Source organism: Marmota monax, unplaced genomic scaffold, assembly GCF_021218885.2.
Source record: "Marmota monax isolate L192 unplaced genomic scaffold, Marmota_monax_Labrador192_F-V1.1 WCK01_AAM20220418_F8-fsc00023, whole genome shotgun sequence".
NCBI lineage: Eukaryota > Metazoa > Chordata > Mammalia > Rodentia > Sciuridae > Marmota > Marmota monax.
Window position 1 is genome coordinate 319,933 of NW_026692907.1, and position 26,902 is coordinate 346,834.

The following is a 26,902-nucleotide window of genomic DNA, read 5'->3' on the forward strand; positions in this document are numbered from 1 at the left end:
TTTCAGAAATGACTATCTCCCAAATTAACAAGTGAATTATAGCTCCAACAGAGAACACATGGAATGTAGCCTTTGAATCACCTGTATAAAAGCCGCTATTCCTGCTAATGGGCAGAATCACAGCCTCTGGGGTAGGAGTCCCCTGGGTTTCTTCTTTGCTAGCAAAGCAATAAATTTTCTTTTTCTTTTTTTTCTCAAAACTGTGTTCTTGTTATTGAATTGGCATTGGGAACAAGGACCGAGATTTTGGCAATAGTTTCAATTGACAAACTTCCTAACAGCCTTGTCCTTGGGCATCATCAGGTGCAGTTTGGACAACGAATAGGATATACGTGGCTCTATTTGGCACAACCATTATTCCTTCTTTAGTCATCTTGGAAGTGAGGACCTGAGAGAGACTCCATGTACTTTTGCAATATGTATTTGGGAATAAAGGGAGAGATACTGAGTCTCAAAGAAGTGCCAGTGAACCACTGAAATGTGTGAAACACCCATAAACCTTTGAAATTGAGAAAGCAGAGCTGGGGATATAGCTTTACACAAACTACTTCAAATGGTGATATAGGTATAAGATAACTGCAACAGACAGTACTTGCCTACCATGTGCCAGCCCCTGGCTCCATTCCTAGCAGTGCGCGCGCGCATACACACACACACACACACACACAGGAAGAAAGAAAAGACAGAAAGAAAGAACCCATGAAGAATTGCAGTTGCAACTCCAGAGTGAAATGCTCTTGGCCCCATGCCCTTATAACATAGGGCAATGTGCAAGAGCATAGAAAACTGGTGCAAAATTGTGTAGTGCCACCCTGGCTCCAGTTCAAGTCCAGCCCCTAGCAACCCTCCCTCTGTAAATATTAACAACCTATACTAACCAGCTGTTGTCCACCCCCCCACCCCCGCAGATAGCCCAAATTCTCCCTTGTGTTGATATTTTATTACTTTATCCCAAAGGCCTCTTCTTTATTCTCTATTCTGTCCCTTCCCTTTCTCCTCCCCTCCACTTCCCTCCCCTCCTCTTCTCTGTCCTTCCCTCTCCCCATCCCCCTTTCTCTCTGTTCTGGAGATTGAACCCAGGGACACTTTACTACTGAACTACCCATCCAGCCCCCCCCCTTTTTTTTTTTTGAGAAAGAGTCTCATTAAGTTGCTAAGGGCCTTGCTAAGTAACTAAGGGTGGCTTTGAACTTGCAATAGTCCTGCCTCAGCCTCCGAAGACGCTTGGATTATAGGAACGTGCCATCACGCCTGGCTTCCAAGGTATCTCTCCTTTGCTTATGTTTCTACTTTCCTAAATAAACTTTTTATCCATGCCTTTGACTGAAATTCTTTCCTGTCAAGTATGCCAAGAACCCCATTGGTTCCAAGTCAAGTCCTCACCTCTCTCTGGAAACTCCTCAGACCCTTTTTTGGAGACATGTCTTCAGTAATTATATTGTTTCAATATAATCTCTCCAGCAGAGTACATTGTTTTCTCAGAGGTCTAATAGACACTGTTCCCTAGAGACAGGTAGTAAAAGTTACCAGTCTCTGAATTATTTGGGATTGGAAACTAGCACAAGTGTCATTTCTGCTGTATTCTCTTAGTCAAAGCACTCATAAAGTCACTCATATTCAAGAGGAGGAAACATGGGCTTTCTCTCCCTCTGCAGATGGCTCCCATTTCTCCCTTGAATGCGTATTCTCAAAGGCATTTCTCTCTCTCTTTTTCTTTTTTCGAGGTGCTGGGGCTTGAATCTAGGGCCTTGTGCACATGAGGCAGGCACTCTACCAACTGAGCTATATCTCCAGCCCGGCATTTCTCTTTTGAATGTATTTCTCACTTGAATGTGTAACTACTCCCTTGAATGTGTAACTACTTTCCTAAATAAACTTGTCAATAAAAGAAGGGGTGATATTGGTTAAATTATATTGTTATATTGTGTATTGTATGCATGTATGGATATATAACAACAAATCCCATCAGTATGTACTACTATAATGCACCAAAAAAAAAAATGTTGGGGGAATAAAGCAGAGAGAGAGAGAGAGAGAGAGAGAGAGAGAGAGAGAGAGAAGGAAACACAAGACCCTGCCAGGATTATTAAAGCATTTACAGCCATCTTTAATCTGTCACAATCTACTTTCTGGTCACAAATTATTTACATTCCTCTCACCATGCAAAGTATGCTCACATCTTCAAAGGACTCAGCAAAACTCAGCTCACTACATCAGACTAAGGATCAAGGTCTGTGATCTCTTCAAATGCTAGGTGTGGTTGTGGGCTTCAGACACAGCTCACAGAGCTTAGTTTTTGAGTATCCTTTCAGCCTAAACACCTGTGAACTAAAAAAATAAGTTGCTCCCCTTTACACACACAACTACAAATGGTGAGATAGGTATAAGATAACTGCAACAGACACTCTTTTTTGAGAGGATTGTAGGGCCAAGCATAGTGGCACATGCCTGTAATCCCAGCTATAGGGAAGCTGAGGCAGGGGGATTGCAGGTTCCATGCTAGCCTTGGCTACTTAGCAAGACCCTATATCAAAATAAAAAGGGTTGGAGATATGGTTCTGCAGTAAAGTGACACTGGGTTCAAACCCAGATACCAAAAAAAAAAAAAAAAAAAAAAAAAAAATCTGAAACCTAGCTATTTGCAAGTTCCTTTTTTAAGACTTGGTTCTGCTACCTAGAAATGATTCTCTGCCCTCTGTCATCATTTCTTTTCCATAAGAAACAGCCCATTTTTGAAACTGAGTATTTTTTTAATGCAGTGTTGAGGATTGAACCCAGGACCTTAATACATGTTATGCAAGTGCTGTACCACTGAACCACATCCCTAGCCCAAAATCAATCTCTCCTTCCCTTCCCTTCCCTTCCCTTTCCTTTCCTGTCCTTTCTCCTCTTCCCTTCCTTCCAAGACAAGGGCTTATTATGTTGCCAAGGCTAGTCTCCAACTCCTGGGCTCAAGCAATCCTCCTACCCTCCCCCTGCCCAGTGCCTGGACTACAGATGCTTACCACTGTACTTGGCTTATAGCTTACTACTTTCCTCAGTCTGCTTTCTGCCCTTAGTAGGTAGGGATCCAGAGACCTTTTATTGATTTGTACTGTCTGTGAATTAGCCGAGCTAATGTAACTTTTTAAATTTTGGAGGGTAAAATAAAAAGCAAAATAAAATAAAATTTAGGGAGTTTTCTATGTCTCAAATTATACTCCACTCCATTAGGAAAAAAAAAAAAAACACACCTTTTCAGATAACCTTGTAGATGGGCCCCATATGCAGCTGATGTGAAACCACACCCATAAGGCTAAAAAACCCTGTTGTTGATCAGGGAGAGACTGTAAGGCATATAATTAAGATCCTTATACTTTTTTCCTTTAGAAATGATTTTGAAAGTATCTGAAAATTTCTGAGATTTTAAAAGGTTTTGCAGTCACACCCTTGACTTATCTTTACCCTGTGATCTCATTTTACTGGCAACCCTATGGATTTGATATTTACCATTTCTTCCTTTGAGATCTTACAGAGACTAGAAATGCTACCCTGAGTCCTTCTATCATATTTTTGGATAGACAACTAGAAATATTCAGTTGATACTCTGCACTTTCTATGTGGAAACTCCCCAACCATATGCACATGGTCATTAAGTATCTTTCTACTTTGCATGTTACCAAAATCAACAGTGTTGTCAAATTTGTGTCCAATAGCAATTCCTTGGTGGCAAACCCAAGAGATTAACGATCTCTTTCAGGGCTTTCCAGTTTTCACTAAAAGGCTCCTCTAGACCTTGAAGGTAGAGACCCATTGGCCAGTCCCAAAGTAATTGGTACATGTTTTGGGGTTTTGTTTTTGTTTGTTTTTGCTATAGAAACACCCTATTTGCAGGTATAAAATTCTGTTATGTTTATCGGTTAATGATGTAGCAAACTATCCAAAATTTAGTTGCTCAAAAAAATTCATTATTTCTCTCAATTTTGTAAGTCAATATTCAGGGTAAAACTTGGATGCTAATTAGGGGGTCAACCAAGCAAGATCAGTTGATGGTATTCAGCTGGCAGGCAGTCTGGTCTGGAGGATCCAAGACAGCTTTATTCATGTGATTGACACATTGTTAAGAAAAACTGGAAGGCTAGGCTCAGAACCTTTTTCACTGCCTATAGTATTGAAGACTCCATGAGGTCTCTCCAGAGGGGTGTCATATATCTTATATGACACCTGGGGACTCCATGAGGCAGTGTTCCAAGCATAGGAAGTTGAAGCTTCCAATTTTTTAAGGTGTAGCTTTGTAATGGGCATAGTGTCATTCCTGCCATATTTTATTAGTGGAAGCAGTCACAGAGTAGGCTTAGATTCAGGGGGAAGGGCTAGCTGGTAGAACTAACAAACTAATAAGGTCAGTAGGTAGGTTCACATTTAATACAAGATGGTAATAGAGTATTGTAGTAAAAGGGACTAGACTGGTTAAGAGTATCAGAGAAGTGCTCATAGAGCTGAGTTTTGAAAAATGAAGAAAATTTGCTAACAGAAAAGAATGAAAGAGGGGCTGGGGATGTGGCTCAGTGGTACAGCGCTTGCCTAACATGTTCAAGGCCCTGGGTTCAATCCCCAGCACCACACTGCAAAAAAATAAAATAAAATGAAAAGGTTTGGGAATGTAGATGAAGCTTAGTGGTAAACTTCCCCACTACCCCCGCCTCAAGTTCAATCCCCAGTACCATTTTAAAAAAGAAAAAAAAAAATGAAAGACTTTCCATTCATGAACCAAGGAGAGGAACAGTAAGAGAATGTGCATAGTATGTTTGCGAAACATTGAGGTGTTGATGTGATTGGTGTAGAAGGTGGTGAGGAGTACAAAGTGCTTATTTTATTGTTTGTTTGGTTTTTTTTCCTGACTCATTCAGAGGGATAGAGAGAAAATGATTGGGTACTTCATTTCAACATAGTGCTTTTATTTTGTTTTATTTTATTTTATTATTAGAGCTTTATGGTTATACATAGTAGTTAGTTTCATCCTGAGAGACTCCTACTATTGCCAAAAGCTCGGTCCTTGTCCAGATGCCAATCCAATAATGAGGACACTGGTTTGAAAAAAAAGGAAAAAAAAGTTTATTGCTTTGCTAGCAAAGGAGAAACACAGGAGACTCCAGCCCAAAGGCTGTGATTCTGCCCATCAGGTGATTCAGAGAAAGTGAGATTAGGGAGGAGAGATTAGGAAGGAGATCACCTAAAAGAAGATCAGGGAGGAGAAGTTTAGGGAAAAGAAGATCAGGAAGAAGTTTAGGGAAAAGAATATCAGGGAGGAGAAGTTTAGGGAAAAGAAGATCAGGAAGAAGTTTAGGGAAAAGAAGATCAGGGAGGGGAAGGTTAGGGATAAGAAGATCAGGAAGGACAAGGTTAGGGAAAAGAAGATCAAGGAGGAGAAGGTCAGGGAGAAGAAGGTTGGGAAAAAGAAAAAAAAAACATGTAAGTTTCAAAGCCACAAGGAATACAGTCAAAGCATCAAGTGAACCCATTATAATACATGCATGGAAATAGATGTATGATCCCCCTTTTCCCTCCCATGCTCCCTATCTTCTCCCCTTCTCCTTCTTCTAGTCTATTAGACTTCCTTTTGCGTATCTATTAATTTGTATTTGATGGGTTCTTTATTTAATTTTATCCTTCCCTCCCTCTTTCCTTTATTTTACTCTAGTTTCTAATTATGAGAGAAACCATTGGACCTTATGGTTTCTGAGTTTGGCTAATTTCACTTAGCATGATATTCTCATAATTTCATTCTTTTTAATGGCTGAGCAGAATGCCATTATTTGTGTGTGTATGTGTGTGTATCTCACAATTTCTAAAAATATGGAACACTTTACAAATTTGCATGTCATCCTTGTACAGAGGCCATGCTAATCTTCTCTGTATCATTCCAATTTTAGTATATGTGCTGCTGAAGCAAGCATAACATAGTGTTTTTCCTACTGATAATTCCAAGGGTTGTGACTCCAACACTTTCCTTTCTGTTCTCCCCATTTGCAACACTTACCACCACTACAATCCAGCCCTGTTTCTTTATTAAATTATGGCAATAGGATTAGAGGAAGATAAGGTCATTTATCGTTCTATATTTACATCCAGTACATAAACTTCTGTTTTTCAATAATATGTGCATTTCCAGGTAATGGACACTATGTGATAAACATCATTCACTGTTTTCATAATGTTCTATGAAGGCTACATGTTGAACCTGACCCTAGTATTGCTGGAGTCGAGATTTATATGTTGCAACTAAGAGGTTATTTCACCTACATTAGACTCCAACACACTAAATCAATACCCACTTCACTACCCATGATAGGGCCTCAGCCATATTATGTGATGCCTTTGTGAAAATTAGAACAAGGCACACTATATGGGCAAATACCATACTATGACAATTTCAATAGCTCAGAGAGTAACATCTGAATTTCAACAGCCACTTGTTTCCAGAGTTGGGCACCTTTGCAACATGTACAGACCGTGCAGCTCTCTGTTTTGCCTTGTGGTTAGTGTTCCATTATAAAATTCAGAACAGAGCCTGTGGGCACAGATCAGAGAGGCTATTTTCCATTTCCTTCTCTCCACATTCCCCAATTCTAATGTGTTGTTATTTACTGTTCAACAATAAGCAAACTATCCTATTTCTCTTATTTTTCTCTCTCCAAAAATACTAAGGATTGCCTTTTCCATCTTGAAATACAGAGTCCCATTTTTCAGAAATAAGTTTTGCAAACATAATATTCTATCTGTACCTTCACAGTGATTTTTAATCCACTTTTTGTGGCATTGGGGATTGAGCCCAGTAGTACTCTACCACTGAGTTATATCCCCAGTCCTTTTTATTTTTTATGATTTCTCATGAGGCATTGTGGCCTATGACTGTAATCCCAGAAGTTCAGGAGGCTGAGACAGAAGGATTGAATGTGTGAGGCCAGATTCAGCACTTTAACAAGCCCCAAAGCAACTTAGTGAGACCCTGTCTCAAAATAAAAACTAAAAAGGCTGGGGATGTGGCTCAGTGGCAAAGTATCCCTGGGTTCAATCCCCAGCATTGAAAAAAAAAAAAAAAGACACTAAATTGCCAAGGCTGGTCTTGAACTTGTGATCATTGTGTCTCATCCTTCTAAGTCATTGGAATTACAGGTTTGTGTCACCACACCTGGCTCACTCTGACTAAACAAAAATAATTCTTACTGGGAATGTAACTCAGGGTTAGAGCACTTGCCTAGCATCCCCCATCCCCCCAAAACAATTATTTCATTGTACAAACGATTTTGAAACAGTAATACTGTGGCAAGGGCAGACATTGTTAGCAATTCTGTCCCCTATCAAATAAGCCATTTTTGGTTTTCCACATTATCCTGGTGATTATTGTCTCCAAGTTCCTAATTCCATTTTCTATCAACATATATATGTCATTTTTCACTATTTTAATGAGAGAATAAACTGCATTCTATTTTCTGTATTTACTATGTATTATACTGAAGATTATATTTCATTCATATATTGTCTAAAATATGTCCACAGTTCCTACAATGTTCTAAATTGTTTTTGTTCTTGTTTTTTTGGTACTGAGGATTGAACTCAAGGGCCCTTTACCACTAAGCCACATCCCCAGCCCTTTTTGTTTTTTATTTATAGTACTGGGAATTGAACCCAGGGGGGCTTAATCACTGAGCCACATCCCCAGCCTTTTTTTTCTTTATTTCTTCATTTATTTTTGCATTACAATTCTTAATACACCATTATACAATAATTTACCATATCTCTGATTATATATAAGGTATGTTGACACCAAATTTACTTCTCCATACATGTATTTTGTATAATGATGACGGTCTCCATGCTATTCCCCTTCTCCATCCCTTTCCCTCCCACCCATATTCCCTATCTAGAGGTAATCTTCCTCCCTTGCTCTCCCTCCCAACCCCTTTTTGAGTCACCCCCCTTATATCAGAGAAGACATTCAGCATTTATTTTGGGGGGATTGGCTAACTTCACTTAGCATAATCTTCTCTAATGCCATCCATTTCCCTGCAAATGCCATGATCTTATTCTTTTTTACTGCTGAGTAATATTCCATTGTGTATAAATGCCACATTTTTTTTTTTTATCCATTCATCCATGGAAGGACATCTAGGTTGGCTCTACAGTTTAGCTATTGTGAATTGTGCTTCTATAAACATTGATGTGTCTATGTCCCTGTAATAGGCTGTTTTTAGGTCCTTTGGGTATAGTCCAAGAAGAGGAATAGCTGGGTCAAATGGTGGTTCCATTCCCAGTTTTCCAAGCAATCTCTATACTGCTTTCCAAATTGGCTGCACCAATTTTCAGTCCCACCAGCAGTGTATGAGTGTACCTTTTTCCCACATCCTCACCAGCACTTGTTGTTGTTTGTCTTCATAATGGCTGCCACTCTTACTGGAGTGAGATCACCAGCCTTTTTTTATATTTATTATTTAGAGATAGGATCTCACTAAGTTGCTTAGGGCCTTGCTGAGTTGCTGAGTCGGGCTTTGAACTCAATATCCTCCAGCCTCAGGCTCCTGAGGTGCTAGAATTACAGGCTTGAGCTATAGGGCCAGGATAGACTCTATTTTAGATGTTGAGGACTCAGTAGTGAATAAGACAAGGTCCTTGCCATGTGGACTTTATTCCTGTGAAGGAGACATACAGTGAATAATTGATATATGGTAAAATGTCAAGTGCTATAAAGAAAAACAAAGCTGCTGGGGTCTATGCTGGTCTTGAAGTTGTGTTCCTCCTGCCTCAGTCTCCAGAGTCACTAGGATTGCAAACATGCACCACTGCACCAGGCATAAATTATCTTATTTTAGAAAACTTGGTAACTAGCCAGGCATGGTCATACATGTCTGTAATCTCAGTTTCCTGAGATACTGAGGCAGAAGGATCACTTGAGCCCAGGAGTTCAGGGCCAGTCTGGGCAACAAAGAAAGATCTCATCACTAAAACAAAAATAATATAGTAATTAATCTAAAAAAAAAAAAAACAAAGAGAGAGAGAGAGAAAGAGAAAGAAAACTTGGGTAAAAGTCCTTTGTGAGTTTGTCTGGCACCACAGTAACTTTCTATAGGTCAATATTCATTAGAAAAACTAAAAAATGTATGAGTCTTCTCTCCTTAGGGTGTGGTTAAATGAAGACTTGTGGAATTCAAAACTGGAACAGTGGAGCAGTTTGGGAGTCTGGCATTCCAAATATGTTGCCAGCTTGGGTGAGGACCTCATGGGTGGCATCATGGGGGAGCCTACATTGTGTGTGTGTGTGTGTGTATACACTTTTCTTTTGAGATTTAACTCAGGGGCACTTTACCACTGAGGTACATCCCCAGTCCTTTTTTTAAAAAAATTTGAGACAGGGTCTAAGTTGTGGAGGGTCTCACTAATTTGCTGAGACTGGTCTTGAATTTGATATTGTCCTGCTTCAGCCTTCCATGTTGCTAGAGTTACAGGCATACACCACCGTGCCCAGCTACTTTATAAACTTTTACTTTAAAAATCTCTTTCAGAATCAAGTTTCAGAAAGAGGACTAGAGGCACTTTTAGATTCTAATTTGGGGGGGGGGCATGTATTGAACACAAAGGTACTCTACCACTGAGTTACATTCCCAATTCTCAATTTTATTTTATTTTGACAGAGTCTCCACTAAGTTGTCCAGGCTGGCCTTGGGATCTTCTTGCCTCAGCGTCCTGAGTAGCTGGGACTATGGGCATGTTGCACCACACCTGCCTAGCTCCTGATTTTTGTTGAACTCTTATAGTTGCTATAATTCATTTTAAAAAATATTTATTTTTAGTTGTAGTTGGACACAATACCTTTGTTTTATTTATTTGTTTTTATGTGGAGCTGAGGATCGAACCCAGGGCCTTGCCGGCGCTAGGAGAGCGCTCTACTGCTGAGCCATAACCTCAGCCCATGATAATTCATTATTTTTGGAGGACTAAACGTTGCTAAGGATATAGGCATGTTTTATTGGCAGTGTCACAGAATGTCATGACATTTCTTTTTATTATACCTTCCTCCAGCTCTCTCCCTCCCCAAATCATCTATCTGCAGTCCTCCTTGGATACTCCTACCCATCCTATAAAATCCAAGTGTCACCTCTTCCAAGAATTTTTAACCACATAGATCAGTGTTGCTCAAATTTTAATATGTATATAAGTCACCTGAGTATCATGGTAAAAGATACATTCTCATTTAATCAATCTCAGATCTGTTTAAAGGTTTTGTATTTTTTTTTTTAAACCAGAGATTGGACCCAGGTGCACTTAACTGCTGAGCCACATCCCATCCCTTTTTATATTTTATTTGGAGACAGACTAAATTGCTTAGCACCTTGCTAACTTGCTGAGACTAGCTTTGAACTCCTAATCCTCATGCCTCAGCCTCAGGAGCCACAGGGATTAAAGGCGTGTGCCACCATGCCTGGCAGCAGAATTTTGTTAAATTGCTTAGGGCCTAGCTAAATTGCTGAGGGTAATCTGGAACTTGCAGTCCTCTTGCTTCAGCTTCCTCAGTTGCTGAGATTAAAGGTGTGGGCCACCTTACCACACCTAAGATTTTGCATTTCTAACAAACTCACCAGTGATTCAGATAGTGCTGATTCATGGACCACACAGTTGAGTAAGAAGGCCTTAAACAGGGATTCTCAAACTTTAATCTTCAGATTGAAGGCCCCAAAAAGTTTTTGTTTATATGAACTATGTCTATCAATATTTATAATGTTAGAAACTAATGTTAAGAAATATCATAAGCGGGGCTGGGGATGTGGCTCAAGTGGTAGCATGTGTGAGGCACCGGGTTCAATTCTCAGCACCACATAAAAAAATAAAATAAAGATATTGTGTCCACCTAAAAAACTAAAAAAACTAAATATTAAAAAAATATCATAAGCATATTTATTTGTTTAAAAATAACAATATGAAGCTCATTGTGTGCTAGCATAAATATATTTTATTTAATCTTTTTATTTTTATTTATTTTGGGGGTACTGGGGATTGACCCCAGGGGACTCTACCATACAGCTACCTCCCCAGCCCCCTTTTTTTGCGGGGGCACCAGGGATTGAACTCAGGGGGACTCGACCACTGAGACACATCTCCATCCCTATTTTGTATTTTATGTAGAGACAGGGTCTCACTGAGTTGCTTAGTGCCTCGCTTTTGCTGAGGCTGGCTTTTAACTTATGATCCTCCTGCCTTGCCTCCTGAGCCCCTGGAATTACAGGCATGCACCACTGTAACCAGGCCCCCAGCCCTTTTTATTTTATTTTGAGATCCAGGGTCTTGCTAACTTGCCTAGGTTGACTTTGAACTTGTAATCTTGCCTCAGTTTCTTGAGTCACAGGTATGTGCCAATCTGCCCAGATCAAACATTTTTGTTTTAAAATAAATATATTAGGGCTGGGGTTGTAGCTCAGTGGTAAGTGCGTGCCTTGCATGCGTGAGGCTCTGGGTTTAGCACCACATAAAAATAAACAAATAAAAATATAGTTATTGTGTCATCTACAACTAAAACAAATATTTAAAATAAATAAATATATTAGCCTAGGCCTATACAGGATTAGAATTATCAATATCATTGTCTTCTAACTTCACATTTTATCCCACTGTAAGTTCTTCAGGGACAATAACATGCATGGAGCTGTCAACTCCTGTGATAATAATGCCTTCTTCTGGATCCCTTCAGGAAGGACTTCCCTAAAGCTCTTCTGAGAAGTCAGCTCTTTTCAGAAATATGTCCAAGGTGGTTTGGTTGGTTTCTTTTTTCATCATTAATTTGCTTATAAGGAGATAATGAATCATGACCATTCCTCTCTGCTAATGACAAACTTTCAGTGTTGGGGACCATGTTTTCAAACATTTTAAGAGCTTGTTGAAACTTGCAAAAACTTCTGGTAAGTCCTTCTGCTAAGCTGTGAATTTTCTTAGGCATTCTTCTTGTTCTTCTGCATTTCACTTTTCTCTTGCTTCTTCTTCAACTATGTGTTCCTGTTTCATTTCCAACAACTCCTCATTAGTCATTTCCTCAGGAACCACCTCTATGTGCTCCTCAATGTCAAATTCATCCCCATACAGTTTAAAGTTGTTTGTATCTCCATAGTCTTATTGATTTTTGCAACTTCCTCATCCTGGGCAGGAAGTCCTATGAAGTCATGAATGAACCTCTTAAATGTCTTCTTCCACACTGGTGACATCATCCCAACCCCAAGTGAGGCTCTTGAAATACTTTGTAATTCTTCCAGAATTGCATCAGTGTCTTCCTAATGTCTTCAGTTGCAGCAATAGCCTGAGAAAAGGTTCTCCTCAGGTAGTACATCTTAAAAGCTGTTATTACTCCTTGATCCATCTGTTGGATCAAAGAGCTTGGGTTTAGTGGGGAAAATATTGGTTTGATATTGGGATGAAACTCACTAATAAAAGGATTCATGAGAGCATTACCATGAATCTTGAAAGGTGTGTTATTCTCTAAATGGCACTTCTCCATTTTGCTGGCACAGCAATGCAGGAGGGCACCTTGGAAGAGGAACTGGGTCATGGCTTCTTATTTCTGCTGTAGTACACTGGCATTGTGTGCTTACTGATATGCTTGAAGACCTTGGAATTCTCAGTGTGCCAGATCACAGAGGGTTTCAATTTGTAGCATGAAACATTGTCCCATAGCAAGATTGTTAGTCTGTCCTTAAAACCATGGATACTGAGCACTGAACTTAGCCTCCTTATGAATGGAAGTCTTGTCCAGGGATCTGTTTCCAGAATAAGAATGTTTCATCCACATTGAAGCTTGCTCAAGCAAGTGATTTTCCTCCAAAATCAGCTTATCTAGAGTTTCCAAAAATTCCTACTGGGGATTGAATCCAGAGCATTTACATGAGCTGCCTCCCCAAGTCCTTCTTGAGTCTGAGTCTTGCTAAATTGCTTAAGGCCACGCTAAATGCTAAAGCAGGTTTCTAACTTGTGATCTTCCTGCCTCAGCCTCCAGAGCAGCTGGGATTATAGGTGTGCACTATAATCTCAAAAATCCTCAAGCTGTCTTCACATTAGTATTTGATGACTCAAGTCCCTACTCTTTTTTTTTTTTTTAAGATGGGCTCTCACAATGTTGCCTAGGCAGGCCTTAAATTTCTGGGCCCAATTGATCCTCCCTTTTAGCCTCTCAAGTAGTTAGGGTGATAGATGCCAGCCACCACATCCAGCTTAAATAACAAATCTTTCATTGATTGATTAATTGATTGATGGGGGTAAAAACTCGTGCACGATAAGCAAGTACTATTCTTCCATCAAGCTACATCCCTAACCATGTAATGGGGGTTGAACTCAGGGCCTTATGCTCTATCAGCTATGTCCCCAGTCCCAGAATAATGATTCTTGAATCTTTTAAACAACTCAGAGCAGCAGTAAAGTCAATGTCATAGGTAGTCAAGTCCAGCGTTTTCTTTTCACAATGCAAACAAATTTTTGCTTTGGTTGTGATGATCTTGAAGTTGAGAGGGATATGCTTCTGTGTCCGGCATCATTAGAAGTTTTTCCATTTCTGATATAGGCTCTTCTCAAAATTTTATTAGTACATTGCTGTCAATGGAAATAGATCCTTTAACAGCCTCTGTCACTTTATTCTTGTTCTTCAAAATCCTAGTTATAGTGTAATGGGACATGCCTGAGAAGTGACTAATAATAATCATTGATTTTCCACCTTTGCAGTCCTTAATTTTTTTATTTTTATTTTTTTTTAAGATAGGCTCTCGTTGTTTTGCCTAGACTGGCCAAAAACTCCTGGGCTCAAGTAACTCTCCTTTCTTCACCTCCCAGTAGCTGGGATCACAGATGTGCACCACCACACCCAGCTTCTTAATCACTTTTAATTTGGTTTTCAGGTCACTCAGTTGATGTGGCCTCTTCCTAGCAACACTTGCAATGGATTTCGCATGATTAGGGACCACAATGAACAAAATAACATGATTAAGTCAAGCACAAGAGAAAATGATGCAATTAAGAGGTGTGGGAAACACAAAATATATGAGGCTGCTGTTGGTGTAACACAGCAAACTTTTTTCTTATAAGTATAAGGCGATTCTTTAAAATAATTATAAAAGGATAATACAGTAAATACATAAACCAAGAACAGTTGTTTATTATCAAGTATTATGTAGTGTACATAATTCTATGTGCTATGTTTTTACATGACCATAGTACAGTAGGTTTGTTTATACCAGCATCACCATAAACACTCAGGTAACATATTGTGCTATAATGTTACAATGACTAGACATCACTAGGTGATAGGAATTTTTCAGCTCCAATATTCTTATGGGTCATCATAATATATACAGTCTGTTGTCAACTGAAATATTATGCGGTGCATAACTATGATTATATAGTTTCTTATGCATTATTTTATTATCATCAAGACCATTTGTATCATTTTTTAAAACTGTGTTAGGATTATAGCTGGTATTTTGTCCATCCCTTAGGAAATAATGCTGGGGCTAGGGGACATAACTCAGTGGCAGAGCAGTTGCCTAACATGTACAAGACTCTAAATTTAATCCTTAACACCACAGGGAGGGGGAAAGGGGGAGTCTCTTCCTAAGGAAATAATGATGAATAACCACTCACCTTTTCTAAAATATAATTCCATACCTCCTCTTCATATGTATGCTTTATGTCCTAGATGCTATTATAAAATCATACTTTCTGTGGCTACTTAAAAAAAAACAATTTGCAGTCAGGTGCAGTGGTGCGAGCCTGCAATCCCAGCATCTCAGGAGTTTGAAGTAGGAGGATTGCATGTTTGAGGCCAGCCTCATCAACTTAGACCCTGTCTCAAAGTAAAAAATAAAAAAGGGCTGGGGATGTAGCTCAGTGATAAAGCACTCCTGGGTTAAAGTTGTAGTACCAAACAAAGAGAAAAAAAAATTTTACAACTGACTTGAATTTCTGTGGAATGAGAGGGAAACTCTCATTATTATCAATATTGTCACCTAAATTAGGTGGTAGTGCTAGGTTCAGGAACATGCAACAGTCGTTCTCTTACCACACGGAGGTCTAAAGCTGTACCTACGTGAGGTAGTAATATGGTGTATATGTATATGTGTATGGAGGGGGAGGCGAGTGAGAGAGGACAAAGAGAGATAGAGAGCAAGAGCAAAATTAAGGAAAAAACTAGGGCACAAACAAAACCTAAAAAACAACCACAACAAAAAACTCTGTATCTATAAATTCTAGCATTGTGTAAACATTACATTAAATTTGTTATTTATGAAATGTCATTAGACATGAAAATAATTTGTAAGTTAAATTTTCCTCACTTTGCAAAAATTCAGGAGTACCTCTGATTTCTGGAAGATTTAGCTAAGCACAAATTACATGACTTCCTGGAAACTCAACATTTAAAAATCAAAATTATTACAATCTTTAAAATTTTTTTACACTAGCCAGGCATGGTGGCACACACCAGTAATCCTAGTAACTCAAGAGGCTGAAGCAGGAGAACAACAAATTCAAGATCAGCCCGGGCAACTTAGCAAGACCCTGTTTCAAAACAAAAAGCAAAAAGGGTTGGGTAATGTAGCCCAGTGGTAGCATGCCCCTGAGTTTAATCCAAAGTACAGCCCCTCCCACCAAAAAAAAAAAGAAAGAAAAAGAAAAGAAATACTACTACAAAATGTTATATTTAACATGGAATTTGAATGTATTTTAAGATAGTGATTTTGTAGAATTAGGGACTCCGAAGTAAGGGTGCTAAGGCCCATATTGTTTAAAACAATATTTTCTCTAGGAATTTTTCTGATCCTTAGCCAACTGAACTAATCATTCTCTTCTCAGTTCTCTAAAGACTGTAGGGGTTGGGGAGAGGCACAGAAGGGTTCCTCTGTTTACTTGTCTTCCTAGCTGGATTCTAGGCTCCACCAAGAACAAGCCAGGCTGGATAACCATCAGTTTTACTAGTGCTTCATATAGGGGCACATACAAATAAGAATATAAAAAAGGATTCAAAATCAATTTCTTGTCTTCTTTTTTTTTCTTTGTCTTCAGATTGAATGAATATTAGGAGTACTCTCATCTTTCTTGTTTTCTTTGCATATGCTATTTGAGCTATTTGTTCATTCAACCAAGAAGTGAGCCTGCTCTACCTTAGGCAATGTGCCAGGCCTTGTACAGAGGAGGGACAGATGATTCAGCTTGATCAGTCTGTGAAAGAGAAAAGTCAAGGTCTGAGAGCACAGAAGAGGTGATTAATCTAAGCTGGAGGGTCAGGAAAGGCTTCCCAAGGAAAATGAAATTGAATACGCGAGGGAAAGGTGGGAATAATGATTAGCCTGATGAGAGGTAGAAGGCCAGGACTGAGAAGTGGATTTCTGTCAGAGAAACAATATGGGCAAAGGCCCCAACCAAAGGGAATAGTTCTTGAGATAACTAGAAGCACTTTGAATGGCCTAGAGTTTAGAATTTGTGAAGGTGTGGACAATCCTGCTAATGAAATTTGAGAGGCAGTCAGGTTTGTAAACCATTTAAAGATTGTTTTAAGAACAGAATTGGGAAGCCACTGGAAGTTTTGAACAGGGCCAGTATGTGGCCAGATCTACAGTTAAATACATAACTGTGGGGCTGCGGGTGTGGCTCAGTGATTGAGCGCTTGTCTCACATGCATGAAGCACTGGGTTCGATCCTCAGCACCACATAAATAAATAAAGTATAAAAAAAACATAACTGTCAACTGTGGAGATTACTAAAGTAGACTGGATGATGACAATGATGAATGCACAGAGATTAACGGAGCAGAAGTGTGGTTAAGACATTATGGTAATTTGGGACTATGGTGGTGGGAATGGAAAGAAATGGGATAATCTGAGATATACAACAGGAAAATCTCTGGGTGTGAGATAGGAGGGTAGGAAAGAAGTGATTGGAGAGATAGGGAGAGTTCATTAAAGAGCTTGGACTTTATTCTGAAGGGATACAGGGAAAGCTATTTAGCTTTTTAACGGTGGTACTGATCCATTCAGATATGGGGTTATAAATACACTACTTGGCAGAGGGTGGTGAGAAGACCGTCAGAACGGTGCAGAGGTAAGAGGGGAGGTTTGGAGCAGTGGATGTAAGGAAGCGTGGGAGACTGCTGAGAGATTTCAGAGTCAGGTACCCCAGCCAAACGGTCAGGTAGACTAGAAGAAACCCTTGCATCCTGCGGGGTCCCGGCCCCCCAGCAGCTGCAAAGGGGGGAGGGGCCAGCCGCGCCTCCAGAGCCGCCCTGCTTCGGGCTTTGGGCGCCCGGGGCGGAGCCAGCGCACGCACGACGGGGTGACGCAGGTCCCCTGCCGGCCTCGTTCTGCCTGCCGCCGCCGCCGCGCTGAGGCGGAGTAGGATGAGGCCCGCGGCTCCGGCTCCGGCGTCGGCGGGGGCAGCAGCAGCTGAGGCAGCAGCTGAGGCAGCCGTGACGGCCGCGCCCCCACCTCCTGACCTGGATTAGGCCCAGCAGCTCCGTGGCCGCCGCCGCCCCGCGGGGGGGCGGGGTGGGGAAGTTCTACGTCTCCCCGCCCCCCCCCCCAGAGCCGCCTCGAAGGAGGCAACCGCCGCGACCCCAGCGGGGCCCGCGGCCCAGCCTTGAGTCCCCACCCCCGGGGGCTGGCATGAGCTGCCCCTCGGCGGCGCCGGGGGGCGGGAGAGCCGCCGCCTGAGCCCCAGTCTGCCGTCGACCCCACCTCGCCGAGAGAGGCTGACCGCGGAACGTGCGAACGACCCCGTCACTGCTTTCTTCCTCCCCCTCAGATCACACGCCCCAGCCCTGGAAGATGGGGAACTGCCTCAAATCCCCCACCTCGGATGACATCTCCCTGCTTCACGAGTCTCAGTCCGACCGGGCTAGCTTTGGCGAGGGGACGGAGCCGGATCAGGAGCCGCCGCCGCCATATCAGGTAGGGGAGGGTGTGTGTTGGGGGTGGGTGAGAAGAGAGGCTGCGCTGGCCGAGATGGAGGGGGCTTAGGGATGTCTGGCCTTGGCGAGGCCTAGCCTGGCGGGTGTTGACCCCGTTAAGGCTGGGTCTGAAGGTGTCTGCTCCCAGCCCCAGAATGGGGTGGTCCTTCACCTCCCCTCGGGCACCGTATGGGGCTGGTACTCCCAGTCCTTGAGTTCAGGGATCAGGGTATGTGATCATATCCCTTTGGCCAATGTCTGGTGCTTAGCATGTGGAGTTTGGGTGTGACATTGTTTTCCTGCCTTTATGACTGAATCGTATGATTTCCTCATCGCAACCACCAACTGGATAGGTGGTCAACCGCCCACCCCACTCGTTTATATTTTCAAATACGATTCTTTCCACCCCCACCCGTCTTTGTTAATTGGATCTGGTAGGTGTTCATTTCTCCCTCTGCTTGGGAGACAGATCTCCAAGTGGTGATTTTAGTCAGCAATATCAAGAGTTGTTTATGGGTATATTAATTTTAAGTCGTCCTCCTCTTGTTCCACCCCTGACACAGCTTTTTAACGAGCCGGCTTATTAAGACTTGATTATCTTGAACTTTGAAAACCTTTCAGCCTTACTGGAAATGCCATCTGTTTTGTGGTTCTCCCTTTTTATCAGATTCTCCAGAACAGGTTTCATTGCTATTGGTATAAAAACCACTAACCCCAGATGTGTTGGAATTAATTAGAGCTAGAGTTCTTGAAAACTCAAAATAGATATGCAGATGTTGTAATCCCTGATAGATTAAAAGCCTTTCCTCTGCTTTTTCCATTTTAAATGATACTGAATAAAAAGTTTCCAGAAGGGCCTGAATAGTAGTCCTTATTTTTTCCTGAAGGGAGTTTAGTTTTCTAACTGGGTAGTCTCCTTTGTTGTTTCATGTGGTGACATCATTAATGTTTTCTTTTCCCATTCCTGTGTAACCCGGTGTCTCAGCACACCAGAAAAACCAGATCACATATGCTGTTTTCTGAATAAAACCCTTGAGGGTTCTTTCATGTATACCAGTCAGGTCCAGTGTTAATTGTGGTACGTAGAAGCCTCAATGGCTTCTCTCTTCATTCTGTATTACAAGCCTAGAAAGTACATCAGGCTTTTCACACATCTGCCTTTTCTCCAGTTGCTCACTGCTTGGAGCCCTTCCCCCAAGGTTGGCCAGGTGAACATCTAATCAGCTTTAAGGACTCAGCTTTTATATCTGAAGTCCTGACATTACTCTCCCTCCCACTTTGAATTCCCGGATGTGTCTCCCAGTGAACCCTCTACACTTACATAAGCAGTACCTATAACACTTCAATGTTCTTTTTCTTTAGTTTGATATGTGTCTTATCCTTGAGGTGTTCCCCTTGTTCCCAGTTTAAGCTGTATGAGGCTAGGAACTCTATTTCCAGGTGTCCTTTGTATTATAGTAGGTACTTGGTAACTGGGATAAATGAATAGAAGCCCTGTTCTCAGTGGCTAATCTCAGTGTTTTCATGAAATTTCTGGCACATTAAAACACCTAAATGTTGAATGAATTAGCTTGCATTCAATATTATACTTACTGTACTTATACACCTAGGATTTGAAAGTTGTCACAGGGGTAATCTCTGTAATTCCAAGCAGTATCTGCATGTCTTTCCAAATGTCTTTGCATGAAAGCAAGTGAACTTTTTAAATTTCATCATCCCTTCCCCATATATATATACTCTACAGCAAATGTAAGTTTCATAAACAAAATTTTTTAGAATTATGAATTTTCATTACAAAATTTATGCTCCCTAGCCCCTTTCTAGCAATTCAGAATCTTTAACTTGTTGCTCTTTCTCTTATCCTTTTGATTGCTATATTAAGGATAACTTTAGAGAACCACATTTGTATTTGCCAGAAGCACTAGATGATGAAGGTTTTTTTGTGATCATGAGCATTTTTTGGTTTGTGTTATTTTTGACAGTGGGAAGTTTTTGTGGTTGTCCTTTCCTGAAGTGAATGACCTAGATAACTGATGTAAAGTTTAGTATTGATTGTGAATTTTGTATTAGTTATGAAAATAGTTATATTAAAAGCAGGAGCATAAAAGGAAACATTTTTTTTAGGAAGAATATTGTCCCCCTGAAAGAAATAAGATTTTAGGAACATTTATTTTAGATAATTTGAGTAGCACCAATCCAAGGTGATTGTAATATTTCCAGTTAACAAAAGTAACTTTTTTTCAAGAATTAGTAAATAATTAACAGAACTACAGTAACATTGGCTTATTTATTTTCTTTCATGGTACTAAGGATTGAACCCAGGGCTTCACAGGTACTAGGCAAGCACTCTACCACTGACCCCTTGTTTCTTTAAAAAAATAGACTCAGCTGCATAGGACTTTGAACAGGGAATAGCTGATTATAGGTAGAGGAACGTGTGTGTCGTGACCCCCCACCCCGTGAGTTATAGTTAAGATAACTTTGTGTTTATGTTGTACAATGTACATATATACCAAGAACTTGATAAAGCAAAATTCCAGATATTTTTTATTAGCAGGATATGACAGTTTTGTATGTTTTTTTTTTTTAATTTTTAAAAATTTTTGCTTAAATGAGCCCTGGGCGAGGGTGTGTTTGCTCAAGTTTCAATCAATAGCACCTGTCAAAAAAAAGAAAAAGAAAAGTAATTCCTTTGCCATTAACAATCGACATTTATAGGAAGTATGTATTTCTTTGCCGTGTTCCTTTTAGTAGTCTCCTAGCTCTCACCCTTGCTTTCCTTATATGTAATTTGTTCTAAGCACAATAGCCAGAATGATAATGATCAAATCATGGCACTCAATCCTTCATGGATCCCTGTTTAATGAAACAATTTCTTACAATGTCACATAAACCCTATACAATTTATTCTGCATCTCCACACATACTTATTATGACATCTACTATGCTTTCCCCCTTGCTGGCTTCCCTCTAGTCTCACTGGTCTCCTTGTTCTTATCTAGGACCTTTTCTCTGCTCTCTCCTATGCCTGGAGTGCTCCCCAGGTATCATCATGGTTGATTGACTTCCTCTCCTTCAAGGGTTTGTTCCTTAGATGTTTTTCGTTTTTTGCTCTTCTGGAAGAGGTGCTAGGATTGAATCAAGGGCCTTGTGCATGCAGGCAAGTGCTCTACCTCTGAGCTCCATTGCCAGCCCTTTTTATTTTGAGACAGGGTCTTGATAAATTGTTCAGACTGGCCTTGAACTTGCTATCTTCCTGCCTCAGCCTCTTGACTAGCGGAGGTTTTTAGTATTCTCCACCTTGACAGGCTTGAATTTATCATTTTCAAGCACACGCTTACTATGTTTATCCATCTTTCACTAAGAAGAAAGGAGATTTTTGGAAAGTTGATGTTTGCTAAGTAGTGCTTGACACATTAGGCACTCAATAATTTGGTTGAAGGAATATATGGATTCACCTTTAGTAGATTAAATGTATTATGAAGTGAATGCAAGTTGAATGTTTTAGAGGAAAACTGCAATTCCTAGTCACTCCTAAAGAAGTCAAGTGCCAAGAACATTAAATATTGGACTTGATTTAAAATAATTTATTGATAAATTTTTTTTTATTTTTTAATTTGCATATCTATATTGCCTCTAGATGTTTTATGGTAAAGTAATTGAATATTTACCTTTGAAGTATGGGTGGGGGAGTGACTGAGGCATTTCTTGAACTGGAAGAATTAAAATTTGGCAACCCATTTTACCCAGCTTTTTTATTTCTGAATGTTTAGAAATAATACAAATGAAATCTGCCCATCTAAGGCAGTCTTGGAGTGGTAGTAAGAGGGAAAATAAGTCATGAAATGCTGGGGAATGGAGGTTCATCAGAGAAGGGGATCAAGTAGGCAACCTATAACAGCTAGAGGTATTGCTCTATCACTCAAGAACCCTGTTAAGTGCTGGTTTGACAGGCATTTTGCTAAGAGTTGTCATTGAACAACAAATCACTTTATAGTTTTTCTGAGTACATATAAATATTGACATCTTGATGTTTTATAAGAACTATATGTAGACTTTCCATCAGTTAAGAAGATTTTGGGGCTGAGGATATAGCTCGGTTGTTAGAGTGCTTGCCTCACACGCACAAGGTCCTGGGTTCAATCCCCAGCACCAAAAGAAAAAAAAAAATTGACTTAAGTTTTTTGACTCTTATCTTTTTGTTAAAGATAAAGAGTCTCACTTAATTGCCCATGCTGGCCTTGTACTTGAAAATCCTACTGACTCAATGTACTGAGTAGCTGGGATTTAAGTTTGTATCACCATGCCTGGTAAATTCTCAACTTTATTATGGTGCAAACTCAGTATAGAAATTGTGCTTTGAATTTTGAAGTTGCTTTTTTTCCCGGGCTAGTAATACATGATTATGATTCTCTATTGTGATGCTAGGCAGTGGGTAGCAAGCTTAACCAGTACTCTATAAGGTATACTGTGTTGCAAAGCTATAACATCAGGTAGGTTAGATATGTTACATGCATTTTCTAAAAATATTTTCAACTTTCATTGGGTTTATTGGGATTAGCCCCATTGTAAATTGAGGGGCATTTATAGTTTGTGATTTACCAGTCTTTTTTCTCTGCCTTACACTCCTCCCATTCCCCTGCTCAAACAATGGGCATTGAACTCCAGGGTGCTTTACTTACCACTGAGCTATTATCTCCCAACCCCTCCACCCTTTTTTTGTTTTGAGACAGGGTCTCACTAAGTTTCTGAGCCAGCTTTGAACTTGTGATCTTCCAGAGCAGCTGGGATTATAGGCATGCACCACCACATCCAACCTTATTTTTTTTTTTATCCTGAGACAGGGTCTTACTAAGTTGCCCATTCCAACCCTGAACTTGCTGTCTTCCTCCTTCAGTAGCTGGGATTATAGGCATATGCCACCTCACCTGGCATACCCTGTACTTTTTGATGAATAACATTTGGAAGTTTAAAAGTCAAAAGGAAAATAAGCTATTAATAGAACAGTGAATACAAGAATATCTCTGGTTTAGAGTTAGATAGGCCTGGATTCAAATTGCTTGGCCACTTACTTATAAGAAAAGGAAAGAGTTTATCAGATTATGTCTTAATGAACTTCCTTCACAAGCAAAAAAATGTAATGCTTTGAATATTTCAAAATATCACTGAATAATGCTTTCTTCAAGGTACTTTTTTGTTAAATAGCTTTTTCTGTCGTACAGAACTCATTGAATAGTAACCTCCCTCCTTAAAATCTTGGGATGTTATTTATTTTAAAAGTATTTGGAATTGTCTATATTAATTCTTCATTTTTCTGATACCTAATTCAAATAATTGAAGGGTTTTTTGTTTGTTTTTTAAATGTATCAGCATTGTGTTTACCTTTTTGTGGAAGTTACCTCCAAATTTATTTCATTGATCTTAGTCTTATTAAATAAAGTGTTTAACTTTTAGAAAGTTCTCTTAAGGACTGGGGGTGTAGATTAGTGGTACAAAGAAAGCTTTCTGAATATGCTTGAGTCCCTGGATTCAAACCAGAAAAAACTTTCCCTTGTGTGAAGTTTTATCCCTCCCTTCTACTTTCTCATTGAGGTATACATCAACTCCAGCTTTGTTAATAAAGGCTTCCCTAGACATTTCATTCTTCTCACTCTTAATTTGTCAAGTACAATTTTGTTTTAACATTTCTCTTGACATTTACTATCTTGTTAATTAACTCTTGGTCTTAATGATATTTGTTTTTCCAGTTCAATTTCCTCAAAAATAAGAATGATATATTGAATTTTTTAAATTTCTTGGTGGAATGGAAGGGCACTATACATATTGTAGACACCCACAGAATATTTGATTAACTAGCTCAGAACTATGCCACAATTGAGAACTTTGTCAGTTCCTACAACAATAACTTAATTGACACTTCCTTTCCTGATTCCATTTCATGACACTGGATAAATCTCAGATGATTGTTTCTTAATCCTTAATGATTCTTCCATGACTAACTACTGAAGATCTGTTTAGGCATTCAGGGTTATGATCTGATTCTGTACACCTTTCCAGTTCTTTGTAACCCTGTAACCTATTTATTCCAGTCAAACCTAACAGTTTGCTATATATGCCTTCTGCATTCCTGGCTTTCACCTCTGTTCTTTCTGTTCAGTTTACTCAGTATGCTCTTCTTTAATATTTCCCAGTCTAACCACCTAGTGTTCAAAAGTCCAGCTGAAATGTCATGAGTTCATGAATTCCAACCTGCAACATAAAATTCTTTTCTTTTTTGGTGGTGGTGGGAATCAAACCCAGGGCCTTGGCCATACAAGGCAAGCATTGAAAAATTACTGAGCTACACCCCAACCCCTTTTTTATTTTATCTATTTATTTAGGTACTGGGAATTTTACCCAGGGTTCTTTTATTGCTGAGCTATATCCCTACTGCTTTTTATTAATTTTGAGACAGGGCCTGAGTAAACTGCTTAAACTGGAACTTGTGATCCTCCTGCCTCAGCCTCCTGAGTAGCTGGTATTATAGGGCATCTTAAGAAAGGCTCTTAATTTTTCTCAGTCTGAATTGTTTTACTTCTTTGTATACCATTCTTCAGGTAACTTTTCTCTTTTTGCTCCTGGGGATTGAACCCAGGGGTTCATTACCGCTAAGCTGCATCCCTAATCCTTTTTATTTTTATTTTTATTTTGAGACAAGGTCTTGGTAAATTGCCTAGATTGGCCTTGAATTTACTATTCTTCTGCCTCAGCTTCCTGAGGTGTTGGGATTACAAGTGTGCCCCACTGTGCTTGGCTATATTTTGTGTGTTTGGATTTGGTTTTATGTTATGTGAAGTTCAGTTTGCTTAGTTGTTTTTTTATACATGAGCAAAGTTATTTATTGTGACCATTATTTAAGATTTTTTTTTTGTCTGATTTCCCACTGGTCCTTTAATTAAAATTGCTTAATTGTCATTAAGAATGTGGTAGAGGGCTGGGGATGTGGCTCAAGCGGTAGCGCGCTTGCCTGGCATGCGTGTGGCCCGGGTTCGATCCTCAGCATCACATACAAACAAAGATGTTGTGTCCGCCGAGAACTAAAAAAAAATAAATATTAAAAAATTCTCTCTCTCTCTCTCTTTTAAAAAAAAGAAAAAGAATGTGGTAGAGCACTTGCCAAGTTAGTATGCATGAGACACTGGGTTCTATTCTCAGCACAGCGAATAAATAATAAAATAAAGGTCCATCAACGACTAATAAAAATATTTAAAAAAAAAGAATGTATGCACCTTTAAGAGTACTGAGTGTCAACAGAATTTAATTCTAGAGCTAATTATAGGGTAACATGAGAAGATGGGGCAGTGAGTTACTTGGTACATAAGATCTGAGAACTTGATTTTCTTAACAGTTTTTTGTAATAATAGAAACCTAATTGATTTTAAATATTTATAATTTTTAATATACAGTTTTTTAAGATAAATGCTTAAAGCATGATGGGATTTTTAAAAATATATTTTTTAGCTATAGATGGCCACAATATCTTTATTTTTATGTGGTGCTGAGGATAGAACCCAGTGCCTCACACATGCAAGGCAAGCGCTCTACAACTGGGCTATAACCCCAGCTCATGATGGGATTCTTTTTTAAGGGCTTAAATTTTTTTAAGGGTGGGGGTAACTGGGGATTCAACTCAGGAGCAGTTTACCACTTAGCTACATCCTCAGCCCATTTTATTTTGAGACAGTTTTTCTAAATTGCTGAAGCTGGCCTCAGACTTGCAATACTCCTGCCTCAGCCTCCCAAGTCACTAGGATTACAGGGCGAGCTCTGCTTTGCCCAGCTCAGGGATAATATATTTCCATTCTGTATTAAATTGTTTATTAAAAATAATCTATAAAATGGAGAGCTGTTAAGTGGGTATACAGTTTCAGTTCTAAAAGAAGAGAAACTCTGAAGATGGATAGTGGTAATGGTTGTAGAACATAAATATATTTACTATCACTGAATTATATGCTAAGGTGGTAAATTCTATGTGCATTTTAAAACAAAAATGGGTAAAAATAGGCTGTAAAAAGTCTAAAGTCAATTCCTTATGACATTTAATATTGCTGAACAAATATTAATAAATAATGAATAAACAAGCAATAGGAAGATCAGAAGAATAAAGGAAGGGGAATAAGGGGAGGAAGAAGTGAAGGGAAAGGGGGAAAAATGGGGACTGTAATGGAATAAATAAAATTTTATGCATGCATGACTTTGTCAAACTACTGTGTAATTATAATACTCTAATATTGGAAATATGAAAGATGTGAGAATTGATTTATAGATAAAGTGGTTTTTAAGGGCAGAAGGGATTATTACATGAGATTGAAAAGTAAAAGAAAATTTTTTAAAAGGGATAAAAATTTTTTATAGTCAATTTAAACTGTCTTTATGATATATCATCTTTGAACTCTGACTTACTATTAAGAGTTCTTTATTTTGAATAAGAATACTTCAAGTTAAATTGCCTATGAATGTATACGTACCTGCCTTTTTAATAGTGAATCTGGGGTGTGCTCCCAGGGGCCAGATGAGTAATTATCTTATTTCTTAATCCAGAGAGCATATATCAAAAGTAACTAAGGGATCTGAAGATATAGAAATGAAGAAAGCATTCCTTCAAATTTATGTCTAATTAAAATTTTGTGAATACTCATAAAAATCCAGGAGTCCTAATACCTGTGTCTTTTGTGACACAGCAGGATGTGTCACCAAAGGAAAGAGGAGAAATAATGAGTCCCTTGCTCTCAAGGAACTGTCATTTTAGTTATAAGAGCACAAAATTTATATTTTATGTATGTATGTGTATATATATATGTGCATGAAATAATTATTAGCTCAGTACATAAACAAGTATAAAATTGGTATAGACTTTGGAAGTTGGGATAAATAGAGCAATGAGTCAGATTTACTTTTTAGCTTCTGATGCCTTCAAAT

General features: G+C 39.4%; 1 protein-coding gene and 1 non-coding gene across 2 annotated transcripts in view; one reads left to right on the forward strand and one right to left on the reverse strand.

Moving 5' to 3' along the window:
- Window positions 1-5,829: 5,829 nt before the first annotated feature.
- On the reverse strand, window positions 5,830-5,932 carry LOC124097047 (U6 spliceosomal RNA). Its single transcript, XR_006853089.1, has one exon. It is a non-coding gene; the product is annotated as a U6 spliceosomal RNA (small nuclear RNA).
- An 11,404-nt stretch (window positions 5,933-17,336) lies between these two features.
- Window positions 17,337-26,902, forward strand: part of Rnf11 (ring finger protein 11) — a 33,119-nt gene continuing 23,553 nt past the window's right edge. The window contains exon 1 of the mRNA XM_046451090.2: window positions 17,337-17,945. Coding sequence (XP_046307046.1) covers window positions 17,823-17,945 — 123 coding nt within the window. The 5' untranslated portion in view covers window positions 17,337-17,822. The remainder of the gene's footprint in view (window positions 17,946-26,902) is intronic.